Source organism: Rhinoderma darwinii, chromosome 5, assembly GCF_050947455.1.
Source record: "Rhinoderma darwinii isolate aRhiDar2 chromosome 5, aRhiDar2.hap1, whole genome shotgun sequence".
Classification (NCBI taxonomy): domain Eukaryota; kingdom Metazoa; phylum Chordata; class Amphibia; order Anura; family Rhinodermatidae; genus Rhinoderma; species Rhinoderma darwinii.
The window spans coordinates 182,450,373-182,467,102 of NC_134691.1; the positions used below are offsets into that span (position 1 = coordinate 182,450,373).

General features: G+C 39.8%; 1 protein-coding gene across 1 annotated transcript in view; it reads right to left on the reverse strand.

The window, feature by feature from the left end:
* SLC6A3 (solute carrier family 6 member 3) overlaps nt 1-15,366 on the reverse strand; it is a 98,502-nt gene extending 83,136 nt beyond the window's left edge. Inside the window, exons 1-2 of the mRNA XM_075826769.1 lie at nt 15,062-15,366; nt 8,372-8,719 (exon numbers count right to left, since the gene is read on the reverse strand). Coding sequence (XP_075682884.1) covers nt 8,372-8,657 — 286 coding nt within the window. The 5' untranslated portion in view covers nt 8,658-8,719; nt 15,062-15,366. The remainder of the gene's footprint in view (nt 1-8,371; nt 8,720-15,061) is intronic.
* Nucleotides 15,367-16,730: the final 1,364 nt, after the last annotated feature.

Consider the following 16,730-nt stretch of genomic DNA (forward strand, 5'->3'; position numbering starts at 1 on the left):
GTAAGGTCCTAAGCTTTATCTAGTGGTAGCTGCAGGTAACAGTAGTGGAGACATATAAGTACACGCCAAATCAGATGATGCGAACTAGGGAACGAACTACGGAACGTATGGCCAATTTAACAAGTTTAAAGGGGTATTCTGACCATTGACATATTAAGCCATAACTGTAACGTCTATGGCCATGGCCCGTCGTTCCGACTTACCCCTCGACGGCCGTGGCCATGGACTCCTGACTTGTGTGCAGCGTCATCCTCCCGTGAGGCGCGGGTACTCACTTCCAGATTACGAGACTGTCTCCAGAGGGCACGCGCGCCCGTGCGTGCACACTCTTAAAGGGCCAGTGCGCGCATATTGCAGAAAGTCTGCAATCTAGCCCAGGATGCTCTGGGCTAAAAAAAAGGGCTCTGCCCTCTTGCTCTTTCCCAGAGCATTGTTTGTTACCCGTAGTTTGTCGTGCTTATGGTCTTTTAGTGTTTTCCAGTTTCCCAGTGTACCCTGTGCCTGTATCCTGTTTCGTGTTACCGTGCTACCCTGTTCTAAGTGCAGTGCTGAGTTGTTGCCAGATTGGACTACGTTCCACGCCTGTTTCGCTACACCACAGCGGACGTCTGCCTGCTGTCTGGTCCCAGTTGTGCCTGCCTTTCTACTGTCTACGTTGCCTCATGTATCCTCTCTGAACTATTTGACTCTGTACCTTACCTGTTTGGCCAGCTGCCGGCCCGCTACGCGGTACGGCTCAGTTTGTCCACACCCCGCATCGTGACAATAACATTAAAACCACCTGCCTAATATTGTTAAGTCATTGTCCTCTGAAGGTGTCCTGTGGTATCTGGCACCAAGATGTTAGCAGCAGTTCCTCTAAAGCCTGTAAATTGTGAGGTGGAGCAACCATGGATCAGACCTGTTTTTCCAGAACATTCCCAACTAGAGATCTTTGGAATTTAGTCAACACTTTGAATTCTTTGTCATGTTCCTTGAACCATTTCTAAACTATTTTTTAGTGTGGCAGGTGGTATTATCCTGCTGAAAGAGGCCACAGTCATTAGGGAATACCATTGCCATGAAGGTGTGTACTTGGTCTGAAACAATGTTCAGGTAGGTCATACATGTGCAAGTAACATCTACATGACTGCCAGGACCCAAGGTTTCACAGCAGAACATTTCCCAGTGCATCATGTTGCCACCAGCTTGTATTCTTTCCACAGTGCATCCTCGTGCCATCTCTTCCCCAGGTAAGCGGCATGCACCCAGCCCTCCATATGATGTAAAAAAAGAAAACATGATTCATCACAACAGGACACCTTCTTCCATTTCTCCATGGTCTAGATCTTATGGTCATGGCACCATATCGAATTTTGCAAAATTGACACAATTTAAAACCATTTTTTCTTTGCAGCTTACTTCCTGCTGAGCAGCTGACTAGGGGAAGGGGTTAACTGGTCCCAGGTGGTATAAATTATCCCTCAGGACTCTAGAGAGCCTGCTCTAGTGGGCTTGTACAACAAGTGGTTTGTATATCAAGTGGAGTTACAAAACCGGAGTTAAATAGAGGAGTTAAAGCCTCAGTAAGTAATCTTCTTTTCTTTTGCATTAACAACTGTTCACTGTCTTTGTTTTTTTTGTAACTGGGATAATGGATAGCAAGATTGGAGGTTTTCTTCAGTGCACAGTTTGCCATATCTATGCACGACTGGAGCCTGAGTTCCAGGGTGAATATCTCTGTGGCAGATGTGAGCATGTTGGTCACCTGGAAGCTCGCATTAGAGATCTGGAGGAGCAGAATGCAACACTGAGGAAGATAGACAATCTTGAGCGGAGCATGCTGCTCACGGAGCATACAGTTAGTGGGTAAGAACTAGAGGGTGAAGAAATGGGTGAGCAGGATCAGGCAAGTAGCTGGGTTAATGTAGTTAGGGGCAATAGAAAGGGGTCCAAGAAAAGGAAGGCCAATCCTGTTTCTGACATTCCAAGCAAAATTACCAAATTGGGTGATGATGCGAGGGCGTCGGTCTCAGAAATGGCAGCCCTAGTGGATACTGATCTCCCTAACAGCCGGGAGAACAGCCCAGCTAGTAGTCGGAGGGATGGTAATGCAGGTAAGCCAAGACAATTGATAGTTATAGGGGATTCTATAATCAGGAAGACGGATAGAATAATTTGTCGCCAAGACCGCCTCAACCGAATGTTTTGCTGTCTCCCTGGTGCCAGGGTTTGGCATGTGGTGGAACGGGTGGACAAATTGCTGGGAGGGGCTGGTGATGATCCAGCTGTTGTGGTCCATGTAGGTACCAACGACAGAATAAATGGTAGGTGGAGGAGCCTTAAGAATAATTTTAAAGAACTAGGCTACAAGCTGAAGGGAAGGACCTCCAAGGTTGTATTCTCAGGAATACTGCCTGTGCCATGCGCGTCACAGGAAAGACAGCGGGAATGAATGGCTTAAGTCTTGGTGTAGAGGAGAAGGCTTTGGGTTCCTAGAGCACTGGGCTTACTTTTCATTGGGGTACAAACTATATTCTGCAGATGATTTGCACCTAAATGGAAGGGGGTCCACTGTTCTGGGGGAGCGAATTCTAGCTGAGGTGGTGGAGTATTTAAACTAGGGCTGAGGAGGGAGGTCAATGTAGAAAAAAAGGGGTAGTCAGGTTAGAGAGGGGTCAGACTTTATTGATGGGGGGAGAAACAGACTGTGGGAAGAGGACTAGACAACAGGATAAGGAGATCCTTTTGTTACAAAACAGCAGTGTAAATAAAAATGCCCAAATAATGTCAAATCACATTTCTGATAATAAAAGTGAAAAACTGAAAACCTTGGTAACAGTGTTCACAATATAGTTACATTTTACCTATACTGTAAAAAACAAACACAGGCTGGGAGGGCAAACACATTTAATTTTAAGAAAGCCAATTTCCCCAGGATGAGGGCTGCAATTCAGGATATAGACTGGGAAGAACAAATGTTAAATAATGGGACAAATGATAAATGGGAGATTTTCAAATCTACTTTGGGTAATTATAGTGCAAAATTTATTCCTATAGGTAACAAGTATAAACTACTAAAATTAAATCCCACATGGCTAACACCTTCTGTGAAAGGGGCAATACATGACAAAAAAAAGGGCATTTAAAAAATACAAATCTGAGGGTACATCTGTAGCCTTTGTAAAATATAAAGAGCTTAATAAAACCTGTAAAAATATAATTAAATTAGCAAAAATACAAAATGAAAGGAAGGTGGCCAAGGATAGTAAAACAAATCCCCAAAAATTATTCAAGTATATAAATGCAAAAAAAGCAAAGGTCTGAACATGTAGGACCCCTAGATAGTGGTAATGGGGAGTTTATCACAGGGGATCAAGAGAAGGCCGAGTTACTAAATAGGTTCTTTAGCTCTGTATATACAACAGAAGAAAGCCAGTGCTGTTAATATATCAGTTGATATACTGAATTGGATGAATGTAGATATGGTCCAAGCTAAATGAAATAAAATAAATGTGCACAAGGCTCCGGGACCAGATGGGTTACACCCTAGAGTTCTTAAAGAGCTTAGTTCAGTTATTTCTGTCCCCCTTCTCATAATATTCAGAGATTCTCTAGTGACTGGTATAGTGCCAAGGGACTGGCGCAGGGAAAATGTGGTGCCTATTTTCAAAAAGGGCTCTAGGTCTTCCCCGGGTAATTATAGACCAGTAAGCTTAACATCCATCGTGGGGAAAATATTTGAGGGGCTATTGAGGGACTATATACAGGATTATGTGACAAAAAATAGTATTATAAGTGACAGCCAGCACGGTTAAACTAAGGACAGAAGTTGTCAAACTAACCTGATCTGTTTTTATGAAGAGGTGAGCAGAAGCCTAGACAAAGGGGCCGCTGTGGATATAGTGTTTTTGGACTTTGCAAAGGCATTTGACACTGTCCCTCATAGACGTCTAATGGGTAAATTAAGGACTATAGGTTTAGAAAATATAGTTTGTAATTGGATTGAGAATTGGCTCACGGACCGTATCCAGACAGTTGTGGTAAATGATTCCTACTCTGAATGGTCCACGGTTATAAGTGGTGTACCCCAGGGTTCAGTGCTGGGACCACTATTATTCAACTTATTTATTAATGATATAGAGGATCGGATTAATGGCACTATTTCTATTTTTGCAGATGACACCAAGCTATGTAATATAGTTCAGTCTATGGAAGATGTTCGTGAATTGCAAGCGGATTTAAACAAACTAAGTGTTTGGGCATTCAGTTGGCAAATGAAGTTTAATGTAGATAAATGTAAAGTTATGCATCTGGGTACCAACAACCTGCATGCATCATATGTCCTAGAGGGAGCTACACTAGGGGAGTCACTTGTTGAGAAGGATCTGGGTGTACTTGTAAATCATAAACTAAATAACAGCATACAGTGTCAATCAGCTGCTTCAAAGGCCAACAAGATATTATTGTGTATTAAAAGGGGCATGGACTCGCGGGACAGGGATGTAATGTTGCCACTTTACAAAGCATTAGTGAGGCCTCATCTAGAATATGCAGTTCAGTTCTGGGCTCCAGTTCATAGAAAGGATGCCCTGGAGTTGGAAAAAATACAAAGAAGAGCAACGAAGCTAATAAGGGGCATGGAGAATCTAAGTAATGAGGAAAGATTAAAAGAACTAAACCTATTTAGCCTTGAAAAAAGACGACTAAGGGAGGAAATGATTTATTTATATAAATATATTAATGGCACATACAAAAAATATGGTGAGATCCTGTTCCATGTAAAACCCCCTCAAAAAACAAGGGGGCACTCCCTCCGTCTGGAGAAAAAAAGGTTCAACCTGCAGAGACGACAAGCCTTCTTTACTGTGAGAACTGTGAATTTATGGAATAGTCTACCGCAGGAGCTGGTCACAGCAGGGACAGTAGATGGCTTTAAAAAAGGGTTAGATAATTTCCTGGAACAAAAAAATATTAGCTCCTATGTGTAGACATTTTTCCCTTCCCTTTTCCCGTCCCTTGGTTGAACTTGATGGACGTGTCTTTTTTCAGCCATACTAACTATGTAACTATGTAATTACGGATATGTAATTCCAGATAAAAATTACGGTCGTGTGCATGAGGTCTAATATATCCCACCCCTTGACACGTGCTATTGTAATTAGATAATGAATGTTATTCACTTCACCTGTCAATGGTTTTAATGTCATGACTGAATGATAAATATTACGTTGTGTAAATCAGCTATTGAGACTGACAAAATATATGGTCAATAACTGGTCATAGCTGCAGTGCTTGCCTTCGTATTAGTTAAATAGACAGGCTACGAACACCTTTGACATTGTTGTTTTGTTTTGTTTTTTGAATGAAATTGTGCATCAGTGTGATTGGTGCGACTTCCTAAATACATTTATTAAAAAATATTTTTACTTTTTGAAATACAGCTGCTTTGTATTCTATAGAGCAGAGCAGCTGTATCGTTCGCTAAGACCTGAGTCCATCCTAAGACATGAAGGACCCGCTGACACTGAACTCGTCAGTCCCGCGGACCTGACAGTTACGGGATTCAGCGCAAGATACAGCTGCTCTGTATACAGAATACAAAGCAGCTGTATCTCAAAAAGTAACAATTCTTTTCAATAAAATGTATTTAGAAAGTTGCACAAATCACACTTATGCACAATTTTATTTAAAAAAAATAAAAAAAGCAGGATGTCAGAGGTTTTCATAGCAATTAAATTGACTAAAATAACTTTTAAGTACATTTAGTTTCTTCAGATACATTTTGATTTTGTAGATGTTTTCACAATCCAGGAGGATGCAAATGGTTTGAAGAGCAATGCTTCCTTAATAAAGATTTAGGCCTAGTTCACACAGAGTTTTTTTACACTGAATTTGACACAGTCGGAATTAATGGTCCGAACTGCCTCCCATTGATTTCAATGGGAGATGGAGGTGGTTTTTTTTCTGCTGCGGTTTTTAGCCACTCGCAGTGGTTCCACCTTTTGACCTCCTATTGAAATCAATGGGTGGCAGAGAAAGCGTTTTTCACTGCGTTTCTAGCCTGCGGTGCAAAATGACCGTGGGCAAAAACACTGCGAGAATCGCGCAAGAATTTGCAGGCAGGTCAAAGTCTGCCTCAAAATTCCTGAAGGAATTTGAAGGCAGATTTTTCTGTCTGTAAAAAAACTCAGTGTGAACAGGACCTTAAGCAGCAAAAGCTGCAGCCTTAAAAAAAAACAACAAAAAAAAAACATCAACTAGAAGCATACCTGTAATTTCAGGTGACTTTTCAGAATAAGCTGTCATATGTGTGTATATGAGGAATAACTATCACTGGCCATTATATTATTTGTATCCTGCATGTTTTAATAGTTTCCCCCTCTGCAGGGTCTATCTGTAATTCTCAGTTTTCTTTGAGCTAGCAGGTGGTGCTTAAAGGGAACCTGTCACCAGCATTTCACCTATTGAACTTTACTTCTCCCTCACTGGCCGCTGCTATAAAAAGTTCATTGCCGTTATCCCCGCTCCTAAACTCCTCTTCCGACTGTAAATATCGGTCTGCAAACGTTTTGCGCCTTTTATCGTAATTATGCGGTGTCCCTTTGTGCGCACACACCAAAAGAGGACATCAATGCACAAGCGCAGGATTTTGTGTGCTGGGGGAAGGCGAGGAGCTGTCAATCAAAAGTAAGGAGGCGAAGTAAACTTGGAAAGACTTGAGGAATGAAGATATGACTCTTTCCAAACGAAGATTTGACTCTTTTCAAATGAAGATCTGACTCTTTTCTGCTCATTAGCATACGATGCGGGAACACTAAAAAGCTGAATACTAAAGCTACAGAGCCGACTAAGAAGATAATTATAGGTTATATAGAAATGATTTTTCACCCACTACCACCAGGTATAGTCGGTTTAATAGGTGAAATGCTGGTGACAGGTTCCCTTTAACTGCTATCATGTTGTCACCCCCACCAATCAGCTGACTCAAGAAGACATGGAGTTCCAGTCAGTCCCATGCTTCCTTCATTGTTTACTAGGCACAGTGACATACATTTAGTAGTGGCAGTTCTAGGAATTGAAGCTCAGTCCCATTCACTAGAATGGGACTTACCTGCATAGAGCTGCAGGACCAGGCACAGCCGTTACAAAATCTATGGCGATGTGCCTGGTAAACATTGAAGACAATGCGGCGCTGACCAGAATTACGTGGGCCTTTCACTCAGCAGACTGGTGAGGATGCTGGGAGATGGACCACCACCAATATGATATCTATGGCCTATCCTAAGAAAAGGTCATCAATATTAGACCCAGAAAGCTCATTTAAGTTTTTTAGTTGGCTAGTAAGGAGGAAAATGCATTTATGGTATTGATCATTTTATAGATAGAAGGGAAAATGTCAAGCTTCACCCTGGTCAAGAAGTCAACCTTATAATGGAAATGGGATCATGTTACAGCTTCCAACAACTATTTTTACAAGAAAGTGAGCATAGTATTACTATACAACAGAATAAAAAATAGTGTAACATATTCGTGCTACGTCATGCAATAGATTGCAAATTTTTCACAAAACATCCAGCTGTGTCTGGGCAAACAATAAAGGGGATGTGGCACTCATTGGAGGGCCCCCTTTGTTTGATCAAATATTGATGGCCTACCCATCCCTGTGTAGTCCACCTGCAAAAAGTCTTAAAAAGGTAAAAATTACTATGTTTGTTTATTTGTTTTTTATTTCGGTTTCGTAAATCAGCATTATTTTTTTTCTTGGATGTGAAGATATTGCAGGTGGACCACATAGGGATGGGAAGGCCATCAATATTTGATTGAATAAAGGGGGCCCTACAATGAGTGCCACATCCTCTTTATTGTTTGCTCAGACACAGCTATGTACACTTGAATGGGAGAAAGCTGCAGTGCCCTTTCATTTATCTGATCGGCAGAGGTGCCAAAAGTCAGACTCTCACCAATAAAATATTGATTGGCTATTCTAAGGATATCAATTAATATCAAAGTCACAAAAAACAACAACTTTAACTTGGAGATTTCTATATTTATGTATTATGCTACAAGGTCTTCCATTGAAATCAATAGTGAAGCCAAGTAAAGTCAAAACAGCCCTGCAGCCAATTGATTCTATTAAACAGTGCGGTTCCCATCTCAAGAACCCCTACTGATGACATCTTCTGACTTTTCTCAATTACATATCAGATGAGTAAAGTTATTCCTATGCTCTAAACAAGAATTATATGGTGTATATAACACCATAACACCACAAAACAATAATAAATAAAAATAATTGTATTTTTCAATAGTTATATCTTTTAAAGGCAATACTAATTAAACAGTGAGGCAGAATGAATAACATTTTATTGCATGACAGTATGACTCTTACCTCCTCCATTTTTGTAACACAAGTAGGGAAACCTCCAAACATTAGCTAAGTCCACAGCAAATCCAATAACAGAAAGAAGAAAATCTATTTTCTTACTCCAGGTCTCTCTCTCTTCAATATCAGGATTTGTCTGGGATGGGTTTACCAGTACAGAGTTAGTAAACTGAACACCATTTTGTTCCTTTACAAGTATAAGTTCGACTTCCTTGGTTCCCATTGCATTTGATTCTTTAGCAGGAGCAACTACTGAAGACATCTGCCCAACTGGTGGTCTAGGCTTGATCATTAGGTGCTATTGAGACTATAGACTATAAACCAGGGATGTTAGAAGAATCAATAGCCGTCTACCTGTAGTAGACAAACACAGTAGTTAATGAACGTTACAATTAGATTAAGCAACTAATACTGGTGGATATAAATATTTTTTATTTAAACCAGTACTGTATATAATATAAGGTGTTTAGGAGAAAGAATGCAGATGATCCAAAAATTGTTATATAACAAACAATCCATTTACTTATTTTTATATAGAAAAAAAGGAAAGTCAACACTGAAGAGCAAGTACTTCCCAAACAAAGGTCATAGTGGGGAAAAATGAAACACACTTTAACATGATGAGTAAAGGAAAACCTTATACTCAATGTTAGTCATATTTTATGGGAAAACTGTCAGTGAATGAGAGCACGCTTGTTTACATTCAGAGGCAGCAATCCTGTAGATACCTAGTCCTGCTCTCAGCTGAGAACTATATCCTGTCTAGGCAATGCTCTGTGACCTATACATCATGGACTTTAAACTGATACATTGAGGATAAAAAACACCGTAGAGATTTCTGAAGCTGCTGATGTACAGATGTAGACATCTTTATCTTGCCTTGACAACGCATTAAATACACAGTGTCAAGAAACTTTAAAGAGGCTCTGTCACCAGATTTTGCAACCCCTATCTGCTATTGCAGCAGATCGGCGCTGTAGATTACAGTAACGTTTTTATTTTTAAAAAACGAGCATTTTTGGCCAAGTTATGACCATTTTCGTATTTATGCAAATGAGGCTTGCAAAAGTACAACTGGGCGTGTTGAAAAGTAAAAGTACAACTGGGCGTGTATTATGTGCGTACATCGTGGTGTGTTTACTACTTTTACTAGCTGGGCGTTGTGTATAGAAGTATCATCCACTTCTCTTCACAACGCCCAGCTTCTGGCAGTGCAGACACAGGCGTGTTCTCGAGAGATCACGCTGTGACGTCACTCACAGGTCCTGCATCGTGTCAGACGAGCGAGGACACATCGGCACCAGAGGCTACAGATGATTCTGCAGCAGCATCGGCGTTTGCAGGTAAGTCGATGTAGCTACTTACCTGCAAATGCTGATGCTGCTGCAGAATCAACTGTAGCCTCTGGTGCCGACACGATGCAGGACCTGTGAGTGACGTCACAGATCTGCAATGCCAGATGCGGCTGTGTCTGCACTGCCAGAAGCTGGGTGTTGTGAAGAGAAGTGGATGATACTTCTATACACAACGCCCAGCTAGTAAAAGTAGTAAACACGCCCCGATGTACGCACATAATACACGCCCACTTGGACTTTTACTTTTAAACACACCCAGTTGTACTTTTGCAAGCCTCATTTGCATAAATACGAAAATGGTCATAACTTGGCCAAAAATGCTCGTTTTTTAAAAATAAAAACGTTACAGTAATCTACATTGCAGCGCCTATCTGCTGCAATAGCAGATAGGGGTTGCAAAATCTGGTGACAGAGCCTCTTTAACTTGACTTTTTCAATGGCTTTTGTTGTACGATATCATGCTGTAGCAAGTTATCAAGATAAACTTGGCTACATCTGTATTTAGCTCACAGAGCATTGCTGAGACTGGATACAATTGTATCAATTTAGCTAAGAGAACGACTAGGTACGATGTGTTTGCTGCCTCCGGCTTATAACAAGAGTGTTCTCTTTTACTGACGACAAACAAATATCTTGAAAATGATTCTGAAGTCACACATACACTATATAAGAAAGTTGTATAACTTTTCATTGCAGCATCCATTAATCATCATTTACATAAAACCAGAAATAGCCTTTAAGGCTAAAATGATTGCAGATTTGTCTCTTAGTAATAGTTTTAGCCGCATAAGAACGTTGGAGCTCATAGAAATACACAGAAGTCATACTGTTCCCCCAGTGGTTCTACAATGACTTTTTGCCACAGCTGTAGGACCGTCTGTAGAAGTTTTGACATTTTTGACAAAACACTCCTTTTTTGGTGGCGTCGCTGGGTAGTAGTCATTCAGGAGTGAGCCAGCATCCTGCACACCACAGCAGGTTTTTTAGGTTCGAAGTACCAAAGGAACACTTTAACAACACCTCTAAAACTACTCAGTTGACATATTAATAAATAGTATATTCCAAATGTTTTGAGGGTGACTTCAGGGTTAATACTGAATGTTCATGTTATTGTAAGGTGACACATGGGGTTAATGTCTGGTGGTATAGGGTTTTTCTTTAAAACATCCCTGCTTTCTAAGATAGGTGGTAAAGGGAATAAATGTTTCATACCCAGTGTCTCAAGGGTACTTACTTCCCCAAACTCCAGAGGTGTCCTGTCATGTAAGATAGCTGAAGGCAGTCAACCTGTTATCAAGCTAGGCTGTTTATTTCTGTCCTGTATTGATTATAGGGATCAGAGTGGAGGCTACATCTTAAGGCCTTATTCACATGAACGTGTTATACGTCCGTGTGACGGCCGTTAAAACAAGCGCCGTCACACGGACCTATTTAATTCAATGGGGCCGTTCACACGGCCGTTGTTTCAACAGAGCATGTGAAGGGTCCGTGAGAAAATAGGACATGTCCTATTTTTTTGCGCTTCACGCATCCCTCCATAGACTCTAGTATTTGGGGGATGCGTGATAACGCGACCCACTGCATACAGCACGGATGCACTTCGGACGTTAAAAAGGGCAGTTTTTCACGCCCGAGATGCGCAACGCTCGTGTGAATCTAGCCTTAGAGTTGGCGGAGCACTTTCTGGTTCATCTGTTTGATCAATGAGTAAGTGGTATTACTAGGCCCCTATACCTCTCCCCAAAATGAAACGTCTGCTAGATGCTCCCTGCCTCCAGTCCCCCAACCTTATTGATGGTTTTGACTGCATGCCAGATTATGCATTTATAAACAAAATAGTTCAATAATTGAGGTTAAAAATACAATATTACTATTTAAGATCTGTAAAAATTATTTTAATGACATTTACATGACCTTACATTAACCACTTTAAATGACTTATTATTCTCCATTTAACTCTGAAAGAATATATATATATCCTACATATACATGGAGGAGGAAAGAGTCCTCTTTGACTGGCAGGCTCTCCAGTGAGAAGATAGCAGAAATGTATTACTACTCCTGCCTTCTCAATCATTACATGCACAGTGCTCTGTGAGTGCTTAGTGCTGCCTCCTAAATTAATCCTGGCAATCATGCGATTAACTGGGATAAGGGGTGTTGGCTGCCTATAAGGGGGGGTGCAACTTATGTTTGAAACCCAAAAAACTAAATTTGCATCCCCAATTTCTCTATAAAATGTATGTTCAGCAAACATCCATATTACTGGGTAATTTAAAGCACTCTACCCCTGATCTCCAGGACTCTGTATTGTAGTGAAGGCAGATCTGATCTAACAAAACCCAGTCTAACGAAACTCAGATCAGTTCTAAATATGACATATTTAGGGATGCAATTATGTCAATCACTAAAACCCTGGCAATTCGAAAAATAAATGTCAATTTTATTTAAAAAATATATATAGAAACAATGCCCTGTGCAATGGAAAAACAAAACAAAAAAACACCATCATAATAAAAATTATTGCCACTGAAAATGGTAAATTGTGCCTCATCATTAAGCAGTAAAATTATCATTGTCATGAAGTGGTTAAAAGCATAACATGGTCAAACATAAGTTTGCAATGATGTTTATATTCATGTATTATTATTTGGGCATATGAAAAATATAGGTCTTGCCTGGGTGTGCCATTAATTTTATATTAGGCTGGATTTTACATGAAAGAAGACCCACAAAACATTAATTACAAATATGTGTGCAAAATATAGCATAGATTAAATGAGTGATTACTCAATATCAGTGGAATATAATTTGCAGATGAAGAAGTGTTTCATTAAACTTTTACTATGATCCTATTTTGTGTCTGCGATCTTGGATTTATTCCATTATTGACACTTAAAAGAGCATTAGAAATAAAAAGTAACCTTTCAAATAGAATATTCTATAACTTAGGTTAGCTGGGATGGTAGTGTAAATAAGAGGAGGACTGTCATCTGCATTTGGACCAGTATCTTACAACATATATACAAAAAGAGAACATTGATTCTACAGGTTGTTACCTGAAGTGTATAATAACCATTAAAGAGGCTCTGTCACCAGATTTTGCAACCCCTATCTGCTATTGCAGCAGATCGGCGCTGCAATGTAGATTACAGTAACGTTTTTATTTTTTAAAAACGAGCATTTTTGGCCAAGTTATGACCATTTTCGTATTTATGCAAATGAGGCTTGCAAAAGTACAACTGGGCGTGTTGAAAAGTAAAAGTACAAGTGGGCGTGTATTATGTGCGTACATCGGGGCGTGTTTACTACTTTTACTAGCTGGGCGCTCTGATGAGAAGTATCATCCACTTCTCTTCAGAACGCCCAGCTTCTGGCAGTGCAGACACAGCCGTGTTCTCCAGAGATCACGCTGTGTCGTCACTCACAGGTCCTGCATCGTGTCAGACGAGCGAGGACACATCGGCACCAGAGGCTACAGATGATTCTGCAGTAGCATCGGCGTTTGCAGGTAAGTCGATGTAGCTACTTACCTGCAAATGCTGATGCTGCTGCAGAATCAACTGTAGCCTCTGGTGCCGACACGATGCAGGACCTGTGAGTGACGTCACAGATCTGCACTGCCAGAAGCTGGGCGTTGTGAAGAGAAGTGGATGATACTTCTCATCAGAAAGCCCAGCTAGTAAAAGTAGTAAACACGCCCCGATGTACGCACATAATACACGCCCAGTTGTACTTTTACTTTTCAACACGCCCAGTTGTACTTTTGCAAGCCTCATTTGCATAAATACGAAAATGGTCATAACTTGGCCAAAAATGCTCGTTTTTTAAAAATAAAAACGTTACTGTAATCTACATTGCAGCGCCTATCTGCTGCAATAGCAGATAGGGGTTGCAAAATCTGGTGACAGAGCCTCTTTAACTATGTGACATTTCAGCACCTCCCAGAAGTGGACAGCCACCAGCACTTGTCTGCTTTATGAAAATGACTCTGACTCCAATAGTGATATCTAAAACTAGTCAAAAACATCCAGAAATAAATTAAACCGATTGTCCACACATGGAATGTTTACTCTTGATGGGAAGCAATTTAAATATAGAATGTCACTCTATATACTGTATCCATAATAATAATAATAATACAAACATCAATATAATATGCTCTGGAATACATAACATTTATATGTGATTATAGAAAAATGTTTCAAAATATTTGTTTCCCATTTTTCAATTGCATAAGTAAATGCAAATATGACAATAGTAGATAACAATGTAAATGCCAGCCTGACATTTTGTAAATCAATCACTAGGTTAACAGTTGACATCTATAACTGTTATTGACGCTGCTGGGAAAAAGCTTACAGTTGCATGGTGCTTACTGTGATAACATGGGGCTTGAGTCATCAGAAAATAGAGAAACGTGATCCAATTTTAGGAGGCACCAGTAACACTTGCAATTCTTAGCCAGAGTCGAACACTAAGGTTGGGTTCACGCGTTATGGTCAAAATGTGTTTTCACCGTGATTTTCACAAAACCATGGCACAAGAACGCTATTTTGCTACAATTTTGTAAAATCTGTGGGAAAATGGTGCGGTCTTCCAAAAAGCATTTTGACCATGACGTGTGTACCCAGTCTTACTACTGTAGATATATGCATTGACAATTACATACAAGAATCAGAGGCTGTATATTATATTCTATAAGAAAATTCATGGGTATACTTCCTAACCCTTCAAAAAGTTCTAGTTTAAAACTTATACAGGGGGAATTAAATGTTGCAAACCATGAAATCAATGTATAGGGTTGGCTTACATCAGCAGTAATGGAACATGTCAGGGTTTCAATCAGGCTCTCTGGTATTTTTTATGGCAAGAATAGTTTAGTCTGCAGCACTTCTTGCCATCAAAAATACCAGAGACCTTCACCGAACCTCTACAGACTGTATTAAAGTGAATTGGGTCTGTCAGGATTTGCTATTATCAATTTGAACCTGGCATAGCTGTCATGGCTCTGTTATAAACTGCTAGACGCTGATGTGAACAGAGCCTAAGGCATATCTTTTTATGTAACTTAATTTGTGATACATTTAAAATCCATTGACAAAATAGTTTCGAAACTTTATACAAAAACACATTAGCCAAAGCACAAAGATCATCAAAGAAGTACAAAGCACCTACAAAATTACATGAAAGCAAATAGTAATATGAAAAGGCAAATAACAAAAAAAATCTTGACTTAATTTTACATTGATTCTTACACATACACCAATACACACATCCAGTATTAAATGTAATACAAGTGTTTCCTTTCGATACATATTTAAGAAAAAGTTCCACTTACTTTCCGTAAATCTTGCTCATGAAAATTCAAAAAATGGGAAATATTGCAGGTCAAATCAAATAGGAAAAGGTTCCTCTTTGTCTTATTCATAAAGTTAAACAGGAATGACTCTGCTTATAGTCTTCTCAGATTCTGGATTCTCCTTGGTTGTAGGATGTGTGGAAAGTCTTCATCTCTATAAGAGCCAGTGAGGTGTGAAGATCCACTGCTCTCCCTGAACTTGTACTATAGTGATGAGCTGCTGGAAGATAATAGGCAATAGCCCTCCCTCATCTGCTCATCCTTTCGATGACTCTTGAGCTCAACCACTTATTAACAGCAGCCAACCTATGCCCTGTTTGTTATATTTTTTCAGAGAATTGCTGAAAATTCATGTTTAGGTTACTAGTTCAATTTACAATTTTTTTCATCTGGAATCATTAAGACGTACTGGGTTGCATCACTATATTGACTGTTAAATTAAACATATGTTTAGATTTTGCTGTTATCACTGTTTGGTTATTTCTAGTTTAGTTTTAGATTTTGACACGTAACATACATAATGCCCTGTCCTCATATTAAGGGATTTTTTTATTTATTTGTAATGTGACGGATCAAATGCCATTTTCAAACTTTATAATATATTGAGACATAGCAATGATGATTTGCCATCAAGCTAGGGCAGACGGGCCATTCAGGCATTAGGCAATGCCCAAGGGAACATGGAAAGCCCCGTGGTCAGTTAGAGCACTATAAGTTTAAGTGCAGTCCACTTGCAATGCATTTTATTAACTTAAAATCAAGTGTATCATAGATATAGTTGTTGTTAAAGTTCACATGACCCTTAATGCCCATGTCCCCTTGTCACTCTCCTTCCATCTCTGCATCAAGCTGTTTATTTTATACATTGTCTTCCTTTGCTTATTTATTTCTCTTTGCTTATATACACTGTAGCTCTAACATAGAATCGAACTTCTCTATGACACACACCCATACTAGCTCCAATTGTATAGGATATCAATTAGTCTCAATCTCAATCAATATGCTATTGTGATTGTGGGATAAAATTATTGAATCTTGTGGAAAACCAATCAAGTACAGGGGAGATCATAAAAACTGAGACAAACTTTAATTTATATGTAAGGTATATTAAAAGCAGGGTGCACAGTCTTTTCTGGTCCGGAGTCTTATTGACAGATTGTAACACTCCTAATAAAATGTAAAGAGGTACTCCAATTTTAGACTTATATAGCAGAACCACAGTATATGCCATAAATGTCTGATAGGTCAGGGTTCCACTTTTAGGACTCCCATATATCATGAAATAGGGTCTCCCGCTTGGCACTTTAGAAAAGAAGAGACAAAGTGGCTGCACAAGCTTGTACCTGTCTTAGTGGGTGTTACAGAAACAACAAAACATTTCACAACGCCCATAAACTACAATGGAGAGCACAGAGTGAATATACGGACACCTCTCCACCACGTATACCCCTCTCTGTATTGCCTATGCATTTATGATATTTCCTGTGGATATGCAATATATGTCTCATATGGAAATACCCCTTTAAAGAAGGAATATGGGTAATTCTGATGCACCGTTGCCTAGTGCAGGACCTTGTTACGGCACTGTTGGCGCTCAAGACCGCAGACAAAATCAGACAATCGCTATCACATGGGTGAAGCAAGCATC